At 31.3% G+C, this 12,059-nt stretch overlaps 3 protein-coding genes across 3 annotated transcripts in view; 1 reads left to right on the top strand and 2 right to left on the bottom strand.

Annotated features, from left to right (window-relative positions):
- Nucleotides 1-6,027: 6,027 nt before the first annotated feature.
- On the bottom strand, nt 6,028-7,751 carry Rrp40 (exosome complex component Rrp40). The gene is made up of 2 exons (XM_018544986.1): nt 7,166-7,751; nt 6,028-6,553 (listed from the first exon to the last, which is right to left on the bottom strand). The coding sequence occupies exons 1-2, from the start codon at nt 7,360-7,362 to the stop codon at nt 6,028-6,030; spliced, it is 723 nt and encodes a 240-aa protein (XP_018400488.1). The 5' UTR covers nt 7,363-7,751.
- Nucleotides 7,752-7,925: 174 nt separating this feature from the next.
- On the top strand, nt 7,926-8,888 carry LOC108778035 (coiled-coil-helix-coiled-coil-helix domain-containing protein 7). The gene is made up of 3 exons (XM_018545094.1): nt 7,926-8,104; nt 8,329-8,424; nt 8,765-8,888. The coding sequence occupies exons 1-3, from the start codon at nt 8,006-8,008 to the stop codon at nt 8,864-8,866; spliced, it is 297 nt and encodes a 98-aa protein (XP_018400596.1). The 5' UTR covers nt 7,926-8,005; the 3' UTR covers nt 8,867-8,888.
- A 1,360-nt stretch (nt 8,889-10,248) lies between these two features.
- LOC108777854 (ethanolaminephosphotransferase 1) overlaps nt 10,249-12,059 on the bottom strand; it is a 3,878-nt gene continuing 2,067 nt past the window's right edge. The window contains exons 4-8 of the mRNA XM_018544834.1: nt 11,583-11,845; nt 11,308-11,465; nt 10,882-11,062; nt 10,602-10,778; nt 10,249-10,455 (exon numbers count right to left, since the gene is read on the bottom strand). Of these exons, the coding sequence (XP_018400336.1) occupies nt 10,393-10,455; nt 10,602-10,778; nt 10,882-11,062; nt 11,308-11,465; nt 11,583-11,845 (842 nt within the window). The 3' untranslated portion in view covers nt 10,249-10,392. The remainder of the gene's footprint in view (nt 10,456-10,601; nt 10,779-10,881; nt 11,063-11,307; nt 11,466-11,582; nt 11,846-12,059) is intronic.

The following is a 12,059-nucleotide window of genomic DNA, read 5'->3' as shown; positions in this document are numbered from 1 at the left end:
CAAGTCGTTGATAGATCCTTCCTAGGAATATTCGTGAAAAAGTCTTTCTTCTTTGTTATAAATTTACGTTTAGATACTCTCATTCTTTGTGTCTTTATTGATATGCTACTGCTCGTTATGTGTGCTCCGTGGAAAAATCCCGCGAATTCGAAAGGATTCGATAGGATGATATAGACAAGATTAATATTTTACTTCTAACAGTAACATATATATATATATATATATATATGGACTATTGTTTTTACGTGCATTTTTATCCATAATATTTTTCACAATTTGCATGCGACTGCTTGAGGGATGCGCAATATTGTTTTGGCACACTTTTGCACCACCTTTAACACTACCACAGCTACGTCTATGCAGTCTACAACTCGCACGTCGTTTCGCAAAAATCAAATTTTTCCAAACAGCGACTAAGGAAAAAGAAACGGACGGATAACTCTGCTAAGCACAACTATCAATAGGTGTAATAAACCGTACGAGAAGATACATGGCGTTCCACTTCAGTAACACCATTTTCCGACGAAATTTTTATGTCATTTTCTAGTTAAGAAAGAAGTTTGCTTGTACCTTTCATTAACACCGTCGGAAAATGAGGAAGTAAAGAAGTGGATCACCTGATACAGCAGCCTACAATGCACGAAGAGTAACGTGCATTTTTTGCATCGCGTGCAATAATAAGATTTTAATAATTACTAGCATTTAATTATACATTTAAATAAGATGGAAATAAAACACATTACATATTTTGAATAACGCTATCGTACTAGACATGGATGAATCTCTATTATAATTGAGCAACTGGACATTCTGCCATGCTGTCGGGACACTGTGTTTCGTGCGTGTGCATAAGAATGTTAACGTTCAATGCGATAGTTAACGGATGGACGTTTGATTCCTGCTAATGAGAAAGAATGTAGGAGCAACAATCGATTTCGATGAATTGTTCCTTTACATCTGTTATATTTTCTCCTGTTGCTATAATTAACCACTGATTGTTGTTTACTAGGAAAGTTACAACACTTTATCTCCTAAAATATTTGTTAAATATACAATTTGTATATAATTTGTAAAATGATTCTATATAATAATTTAAACATATTCTTCTTTATATATCTCTCAGTGACCAAGAGACGTAATGTTTCAATTAAATTTATTAAATTTACTCAAAATATAATGGCACACATATAAGTTTCAAGTCAACTATAAAGTGATACTTTAATGCACGCAGGTTGTATAAAAATTGGTTGTGCGTTGTTACATTGAGGCTTTGAATTTGCTTTTTCTTTTAACACATTCTTTAATATACATATATATGTGTATATAAACGAATGGCGATATAAGAACAAGCGAATCGATATTCAGCTTCGTACTATGCACTCTGTGTTGTGAATGGTATATAGATATATAAGAAAATAATACAATAATAATTATGATAATGATATGGAAATACGTGTACACACACACACACACACACACACACATATGATATATTTATATAACCGAACATCATGCTATTTTAGGTGTATAAGTAAAGACAATTTTTTATATACATTACGATTATCCTGAAACTTGATGATAATATTTATCTATATGTCGAGATACAGACGATAATTCTATACTATGACGTGATACTGCGTCTTGCTTTGCTAATCGACAAATCTCGCTCACGAAAGTTACTTATATAGTGCATCCCTCTTTAATTTACCACAGAAGAGTCGTATTATTTTTGCTCAAAACATTAGAAATGTAAAATGTTATTGAATGATATAAGTGATGTTAAACCAAAAATTGTGACAATATAGATTACAGATTTTTTACATGATTATAGATTGACTTTTTTCTGAATTATATATTAATAATTATAATTTATTAATATAATTCTAGAATTATATTTTCTATAATTATATAATTGATTGTTGTTAATTTTATTAAAATTTTTAAAGCGCATATAAAGCTATCTAATTTTCCGATTAATACGACTCTTCAGATTTCCATTAGAAGTTTTAGACGTAACCATTTGCTTTTATCAAATATAAAATTAAATATACCTAATGCCTATAGCAAAAATTGCTAAAGAAAGCCGTTTTATCTCAAAGACGAAACGTGCGATATAATCCACCACAAATTATTCTTATAACTAACTACTAAGCTGATATAAAGATTGCGATAATAAACTTTTAAAAAAATCGTGCGTCATGGAATTTCTGCCATTGTACTGTGTGGAGGGAATAGCATATCTACATGCATATAAAACATATTTGTCTAATGGAGATTATTTTTTTTATATAGAAAACGCGTCCGCTGCAAATCTTATCACTATAATAAGCGAGAAATGTTAATAGCATTCTGACGCGAATGAAGAATTGACATACACCAACCACGCTTTATATATAGTTATATAGCAAATATATTTTCTATTCCTTTCTACAATTAGGATTGTATAAGAAAATCGCCGATAATAGATAAATGTGAGCAAAAATGAATCATGATAGGAGTCATAATAGAGTAGAGGGAAATATTTCATGATGTGACGAGATTATATAATCGCGAATGTAAATGTACCTACAGTAATAATGGCAGATATTTTATATTCATATCATAAACATCGTAATAATCTATGTGCTATTGTAGTAATCCCTTATAGGCGCAATTTTCATAATAGGTTTGTAATTTTTAAAGATAAGGCATCGAAAGAAGACAATCCTGAGAGAATAATTTTTTATAAATAACTTTTATTTATTTTATGTTAATTCGTTTAATAGTACTATTTTTTTTTCAAGATTTTATATATCATTAAATTTCATCTTTTTTTTTTGTATCACATCACATAAGAAGATTTTTGTAAACGGAGCTTTGTTTTCTAAAGAATTCTAAAAATTTCTTCAATACTAAATTAATTTAGGATCTTTTTTTTTTTTTTTTTTTTTTCAAATCATTATTTTACGTTTTATAATTTCTTTCACCGATGCCTTATATATTTAATTTTTTAATTTTTATTTTCTCTAATCAAGTTTATTGCATCAATATGTTCGCTCTCTTCCGCGAATAGTTCTCCCCGCTTCTCTAAAAAATTTGTTTTTATCGGCTATTGTTACATCGCTTATGTAACAGCACTGCCGCGTTAGTGCGTGCACAATTATTCTCCTATATCCCCTGCATAATTATTCCCGATATACCTCGATGATTAGTGCACTCTTTGAAACGTATATATTAAGCGAAGCACAATGCCAATAGATTAGTATATTTATGGTTGCTAGTGCCACCATGTATCGTCCCCAACATACATATTTGCCTGCCTAATTACATCCCAATGTGCGATGAACATACGTGTGGTTTCTACAGAAAAAAGAGAAAAAACGCTACGGCTTCTTCCATGATATGACAGAACCTACCGATAATTTCATAGTAGATACTTCATAGTAGATAATTAATGTTGAATACTGGATGTTTTCCTACTGTGTAATTAGTAAACTTTTTTGTTTCTTTTCGTGAAACTTACACTTACCACATATCGCTGGCGTAGTATCGTTCGTAAAAACATTGTGAAAATAGCAGTGAAGAAGGAAAAGATGTATTACAGCACATAATATTGCAAATTATTTATGTCGAGGATACATAATTCGACTCGATCAATAATTATCAATAATTTATTATAATTAGTATATAATAAATTGTATTCGGGATCGGATTTTAGGGACATATTTCGAAATGTGTAAGAAGGAATTGTAATCATAATTATGTGCAATAATAGTAATTAATTCTTAATAATTATAATAATAGTAAATAACACAGAAGTAAATATGAATCTTCTAAATATATTCTATATATTTATAATTCTATTTGCATATATATATATATATATATATATAATTTTAACTAGTCAGAAATTCAACTTTTTAAGTCATAATTTTAATCCTTTAGCCTCTAACTTACATTTGTTATGTTCTATGTCCTTTTTTTTAAAAAGAATTTAAATTTTTTACTTTTTTTGTTTTGCGAAGATCTTGTTAGATTTTTTTTAGATCTGCGATGTAGATACTGAACAAAAATCCGATCCTGAACGGTGTATTTTTTGCATTTAGATGATATTATGTTTTATAGAATTTTATTTTAGTATGGCGCTGTGAGATGAAGTAGGGGCCATAAATGACCAAAAAGAATAGTTGAGCTTTAATATTATACTTCTGTTGTTATCAATACTTATTGTTTTTATTTGTTAGATCTTTTATCGTTTTTCTTGCGTATATATCTATATTCTGTGTGTTTATATGCGTTTATGTATACTTATTGTTTTTCTTCCTTTTTAATTGATCTGTATTATATATTACTTTAATCTAAAAGTTAAAATCTCAGTCAACAGTAGTATTACGTGCGTTTAGCGATAAGTTGTTATTGTTTATTGGCGCAAAAAAATATTCTCTATGTGATGTCAATAGGTAGAAAATCATGGGCTATTATTCTTTGTCTCAATCATTTTCAAAAACATGGTATACATTCACAGTTAAAAAGAAGATAGTAATTTCGTAAAATATGACTACTCAGCGATAAAAAGAAGATAGTATTAGTTTTATTTCATTATATTTTTCTTTACTAACAACAGGAGTAATATCTTTGAGATTGTTTTGCCAATGATTTTCTTATGTGTTTACGTTTAATTAGTAGACGATGGCAGTGAATACATTCCACTAAATACAAAGATACTGTGCAGTCTTTGATTAAATAAAAATTATATGGAAATGTAACGATATATTCACTGGAATAGATATTGCTTTTCGAGTAACATTTTGTAAGATGAAAGTAATGGTTGTGCTTGAGTGCAAATATCGGCACTGTTCTAGACTTACGGTAAATAACATCGTATATTGTCGCGCACGGCTCGAGCAAACCGAGGAGAGCATTAGGCACATATCAGCGAGGCGTAATGAAAATTATCATAATTAACAGCGCTCTGCATCTTTATATCGATACTGTCTGCAATCACTAGTGTAATACGATACCTATGTGTAATATCCGAATGTCATCAAATTTCTTTTGTTAAAGCGAAATTAAACATTGAATTGCTACGAAGCGAGTCTTCTATTCTTCTAAACGTTAAATTATATCAATTATATTATTTCACGCTAATATCTTATACAATCTGTACTCGCCGCTTCCGCTGTATGTACATTTATACATAATCTTTTAGTGATAATTGTACCTATAGTTTTAATTCACATTAGATTGTCACAATGGTTATCTCACTCTATACTATTCCTACACATAAAATATTAATTAAGAAAATTCTTCACGATTTATTTACAGAATTTATTGCAAATATACAATAAATATAACTGTCATTGATAACAACAAATAGTCATTATTTTGCATACCAAGGTGGGATTGGCTTCAAAATCCATTTGAGTTGATTTAAGACATAATTTTAATCTCTTCTCAGTTTCATTAAAAAAAAAACTAAACCTTTGATGCTAATCTTTCGCATTAATAATCCAATTAAATTTTCCTTAAAGTCCACTAACGTTATGCCATGAGAAATAAAATTTTATTTGAATCAATATTGTAACGACAACCGTAATAGATAGACGTGTCTAATTTCGTTGTGACAATCGATCTTCTTTTAAGTTTTTGACATTGTATAATTATGTGACCATCTATCTTGACTTCGATAACATTTGCGAGAGGATGACTACTAACGATCTATTTGTTATGGACAATTTGAACATGGTAAAACATAGTATCAATCGGTCGGTCAATCGTTGGTCCATCTACATGATTTTATCCGGTCCAAAATGTCCATCACAATCAATTTATATGGAAATTGCAGTTTAAAATATAATAAGATAGATTTTTGTATTGCGGGATTGTTCGAGCATCCGAAGAGGGCTGAATCATACAGCCGAAACATGTAATGCGCGCGTGATATAATGTAAAATTTGTCGACTCATTAAATCAGTATATATAATTAAAATGTAGCTCATCTTTTTATTTGAAACTTTACAAATTAGTTATTTAACTTTTATTAGTCCTTTATATTATACAATTGTCAAATAATATTTTCTCAATTCTGGTACAAAGTTTTTGCATTTCACTAGGTATTGTGTACTCCGCTGCTAGAATAGCATTTCCCACGGCTATCGTCTCTTGAACTGACCGCGCCTTTATCCATATCCTGCCGTTCATCCCAGCAGCGAGTTCGTATGCCTGATTCCGGCCGAGCAGCCTAAACAACGGACACTCCGGATTGAGTAATTTCCTTATGAGGCTCAGCGAACAGGTGAACATCATACCATCTGAGCTGAGCATACCGAGCTCATTCTCTTTGCCGTGGGAGTCTACGCATACCAATTCCGGTTCCATGTCCTTGCTGGCAACCAACAATTTGGCGTACACCAAATCGCCAATTTGTATATCAGGTCGGTTTTTCTTCGTAGCTCCCTCAAAGGCTAAATAAGATAGCGTCGCCTGTTCACTGGCTCCGATGTCCACTTTGTAAATGTCGCCGCTTTTCTGTGTTACTATACCAACGACGTTCTCGCCTCGACTGGGAATGTATCTGTATAAAATAAAAGAATAGTTCAAGATGAATGAACTATAATTAGCGACAAAAAAAAAGAATTAAATTAGTTGGAGCTTGGTCTAAGTCTATTTTTGTTGCAGAATCGAATTATGCATGTTTAATGTGACATAAAGTGAATTCATATATTTTATGAATTTATATTAATCTTCTGGAGTGCACTTATTGCATTCACTCAATTATAAATACATTTATAAAAAATATTAATTCACTTTTATGTTACAGCAAGTTTGGATTACTCCTATTAAAATGTATTTAATATTTATCCTTTTTTTACATATAAATTATATCATCTTAATTCTTAGAATTTAATTAGCACCTTTTAATTACTATAAATTAGGTAGGTCTTATTCAGCACCAATAACTGTGTTACATTTTGCTTTTCAGCAAAAGACATAGTGTTTTCCATTTGATACAAATAGGTACAAGTTCTATCTTATTCATTAAATGTCAAGAAAGATAGAATAATACTTGTGTTATGTCATTGAATGGCAAGCATTTACAGATGACAGACTGCTTTCCTGTTAGGAAACACAATCAACATGAGAGAGAGAGAGATCATTCTATTCTTCTAACAATGATATTCTGTACCGTTTCTGATAGCTGTCCACATAATAGACGGCCGGCTCACGTTTCCTTAGAACACCCGCCTTGCAGATGAGTACGGTATTGCCCTCACGACGCAGTCCAGGACCCAGGATCACGATCTCCTTCTCGTTTTTATTTTCATTCTTAATGTTTATTAAACTGTCGCCAGGCATTACCACATCGCCCACGTTTACTTCCATTCTGTAAGATTATAACTAATGTATCTTGAAACGAAACTGTCGGCTAAACGTCAACCTAACCACAAAATCAACGTGCGATCACATATGTGACATAGTTGTCGCCATCGTGCTAGGAACGTCTATGAATCAGAATATAAAAATTTCAATTGAGTTTCGTTGAAATTCTTTATTTTGTATCACTGTCAAGAATAAAATCATAAAATTCTTTTCAAATCTGTTCTTTACAGCTGCTTTGTTTATACTTTGCAGGCATTTAAGCGTAAGTGCACTTGAGTTCAGTTCTTTCCTTCTACCGATTTTCGAATACTTTCTGCACTCAAAATGAGATGGCTATATATTCGGACATTGGTAGAGTTATTGAGTGCTTTCCAATTGATAACACAAATCGACACAAGTGTCATTCTATCTTTATCAATCTCTAAATATCAAGGAAGATAGAACGATACTTGTGTCGACTTGTGTCATCAATTGGAAAGCACCCAGAGTGATCTGAGTGCGGAAAGTGCAAATAAAACGAATAGATTTTACAAAGGTGTAGGTATTTTCTTCTTTCATGGCCATGTCCCATGTGAGACAGTGAGGTTCAAGAAGGGATTGTATATTTGTATGTAAACTCTTTTTTGTTGTGACTCCTGTCGGCGAAATGGATACACAAAGAAATTCAAATGTTACGGAACGAGGAGATATCAAGAGTAGGCACACTTTACGACGTGATCAACAAATAGATAATCCTTGTTACAAGGTATCTAAATGATTACTGTGATTTACAATTATACAACATCAATTGAATGAACACACTTTCGGTATTCTTTTTTACAGCGATACACGTGTATGCTTTTGTACTGAAAAAAAGCTGAAGAAAAAGCATAGCTAAGAAAATGTAGATAAAAGAAAATATCGTTGGCTAGAAGAAGACCAGAGTGTGGCTTATATTTTGTTAACATGTTGCATTTTTTCAACTTGTAGGAGCATCTCATGTCTTTAAAATGCGTCACATCCAATAAAACCAAGGATACATGCACACAATATTTTATCAATTACAGGAACTGTAAAGATTTCTGGGTAATTTTCCTCCTGTGATTCAGGAAGGCACAAATTTATGGATGTTTTTTTAGCAAGAGATAATTGACCCAATATATAACATAGTGAATCATTTTATTCTTATTTGTCATTGGCAATGTTAAACAAGGATGCAAGGATTCACTGTGGGTGCTTTTCATTTACAAGTGATACAAACATCATTTCTATCTTTCTTGACATTCAATAAGTAACAAGGGTAGAATGGGATAAAACAATAATTGTAGCATCAAATGAAAAGCACCCTATCTACTATGATTTGTCTTGCTAGAAAATGCTCTGTGTCTGCAAGATTACACCTTCAAAAGGATCATATTTCTTACAGGCTTCTGTACAACGTGAACGCAGGTTAAAAGGTATCAAACCATACCTGCCGCCTCTAGAGGAACGCGCCAAAATAAAGACCGATTTCCTAAACTCACAATGATAGATACAACATAAGGCTTCATTTCGGAAAATATTTTTTATTCCATGATATTCTCGCAATGTTATATTGTAATGTATCATGTATGTGTATAGTCTGTTAAAGTTTACATATAAGCTTGAAATATGTCAAATCCACATTGAAAAGAAACTGACGTTTTCACTATTACCATCTAAATTTCTTCTTTTTTGATACATATTCATACATTTTATTTTACATATACTTAGAAAACCTATTACTCTGTGGCTATCTACAGTTGTGATCAAAACTGTGAGACAAACAGAAACTAGCTATCAATGCTGCTGCAATCTAATGTAGCAGAATTTTACATTGTAATTTATGGAAATCATACAAGATAATTATATAATAATTTGTACATATATCTTATATAACGCAAATGTACATTCGATACATAAACTATAACGCGCACTCAATCCTTTCTTACTTCAATGTGTACACATTATATTTTACTAAATGCATCTTAAAGTATTACACACAATGTTTTACAATAAAAAAATATATATATAAATTGCCAATAATTTAAACAATTTTTCAAACACTAAAATAACGAAAAAGAAAAAGACAGCTAAATAGATACAATGTTGTATCCACCATGGATACAATGGTCGCGTTCAGCGGACTCAACAGTTTTACAACTGTTTTATGATTCTTTGTTGAGATAGGACTATTCCTTTAGATCTAAAAGTATAATTCAATCAGAGAGACTAATCATAAAACGGTTGCAAAACTGTTGAGTCTGCTGAACGCAGCCTTGTTATTAGTCATTGATTAATAACGTCCGAGGGACGATACACGTCAAAAACGAAGAGGTGCATTTTTAATTCACTGCTCAATAAACTCGGCAGCATTCAAAGAAAAAGTACTTGTACACACATATGTATGTAAGCCCAGCGGAATATCATGATGAAGACATTTATGGACGAACCGCGCGCACGCTGCTCTTGGAGATAAAGCAGTGATGCGGATAAGTATATCACAGTAAACAGTCAAACACATTTCGGACAATTTTGTTATTGTATAGAAATAAATAGGTGTCTAGAACAGACACTATTCTTTTCTTTTTAAATATGTAGAATAGAATGGTGCTATCTCTCTCTGCGAGCAGCATTACAATCGTGTGAATGGCGCATGTTCTCATAAAGAACGTGATTATAATTTCCCACTGTTAGAAATGTTCTCAAATTTTATTAATATTTAATGTACACCGTGAAGAATTTCATGAAATTTAATGTACACGTTCATTTAAGCAACTACTGCAACTTAGTTTTCAGTTAAATTATTTATTACTTTCAATTTCATGCATAACTACGAGTATTTACATGTAAGGGAAGCATTTCTAACAGAGTTGTTCAAAAGGCGTTTTGTCATGATTGTTAATGCCTCATAATTAGTTCTAAGAAAAGTTCGTGTATATGTGTGTCAGATCTCTTCTCCCTGTTTGCTTTTCCGTGTCAGTTTTTATTGATCTTTCTTTCTCTTCGTTCTTAACATGCATCGTCGGTAAGTAGTCAATCGGAATGATCCTTTATGGAGAACGTCTGAATACGGAAATGCCGACACATTTGACGTACCTGCAATTACAAAACCAATCGTGTTGATATGATGGAAAGAATATTTTAAAAATATAAGTAACAATTGCAGATCTCTTTCTCAATACGTATAATTGAAAATACATTAATGTTATATAATTATAGTCGTAATATGTCATTAAACTTACTACACAAGTGCCGTAATGAATATGCGCCACTACGGCTATTAGGGAAACTAAATACATAATTTCCAAATCTATGCTTGGCAAGATAAATGAGAAAATAGCGGCCACTGCGATTGGCAATAGTAACCATGGTAATATTTCACATCTAGTATTACTCATTTGTGATACAATTAATCGACACTGCAATATAAACATTGTTTAAATGAATACAATAAATAATAATGAGGAAGACAAAAAGAATTACTAAGTTAAGTTAAATGTATGATATATATGTATCTCTTACGCATATATTAGAAAAAATAGTGCCGATGGCAAAATATATTATTCTCGGATCTTTTTCTAGAATATTGTTTGGAGAGTGCATTATCCAGAATGTGGAAATTATAAAGAACAACACTAAAGGTACTAAGGGTCTTATAGCCTCTGGAAACGTCCGCATTTTTCCAGTCTTATCTCTATACGATCTGCAAGACAATTTAAAAGATAATTATAATCACGTAAAGTTTTTCATTTCAACTTTGTTTTAAATAAAATGAGTTTAAAAACAAATTATAAGAGAGAGAAATAGATAATTATAAATATAGAGCATTTTATCAATATTCATTATCATTACCAGAATTTTCAGAATCATTTTGTTCTTATCCAGCAAATATTTTAGTACCAATTATTAAAAAAAGTGTACTATTTACGACAATAAAATGACACTCACTTGTATATATTCCAAATAACGATTGGTAAGTTTGTCACAAGCGCACTGACATAAAATAACATTTCAAACATCATTCCCGCTGATAGACCACCTAGCAATTCAAATTTCCAGGCTTCGTATCCACTTATGCTAGTAAGTGTAAATACAATAATGGTTGCCTATAAAATCAATAAAATATTGATGTAAATTCACAAATCGATGAAATAATGAAAGTTAATTAGTAACGCAAAAGAAATATTATGTTACATTAAAAATCATTATCTAAGCAAACTTACTAGCATGGAAGCATCATACCCCCAGGGAAGAAACAGTACACCTGTGTTATACTTCTCCCAATGACTTAGATAGAAATTAATAAATACGTTCCACAATATAAAGTACATTCGTAGTGGCGAGACACTGTGATCTGTTCTGCCGAAGACTGAGTACATACACACTGTAATCAACATAGCAGTCCAACTATCTAAACCATGATCAAATAGTTCCCCTAAGGGACCGGACGTTTGTGTGCGTCTTGCCTGTTTTCCATCTATCCCATCTGCAATATAATGGTTATAAATTAAATTAAATTATTGCTCAAGCAATTGTACCTCAATAAAAAATTTATATACATATTTCTCTCCATAAAATTACGTTTATTATTTTCTAATCTATTGCTTAATATTTATATTTATCTTATTTTATGTAAGTTTATATGTCTATATTCAAATCTAAAAAATTTTTTAATAATTTATGAAAATATCTCAACTAAT

This window comes from Cyphomyrmex costatus, unplaced genomic scaffold, assembly GCF_001594065.2.
Source record: "Cyphomyrmex costatus isolate MS0001 unplaced genomic scaffold, Ccosl1.0 scaffold474, whole genome shotgun sequence".
In the NCBI taxonomy this organism is placed as follows: domain Eukaryota; kingdom Metazoa; phylum Arthropoda; class Insecta; order Hymenoptera; family Formicidae; genus Cyphomyrmex; species Cyphomyrmex costatus.
This window is presented reverse-complemented; position numbering and strand designations above follow the sequence as displayed.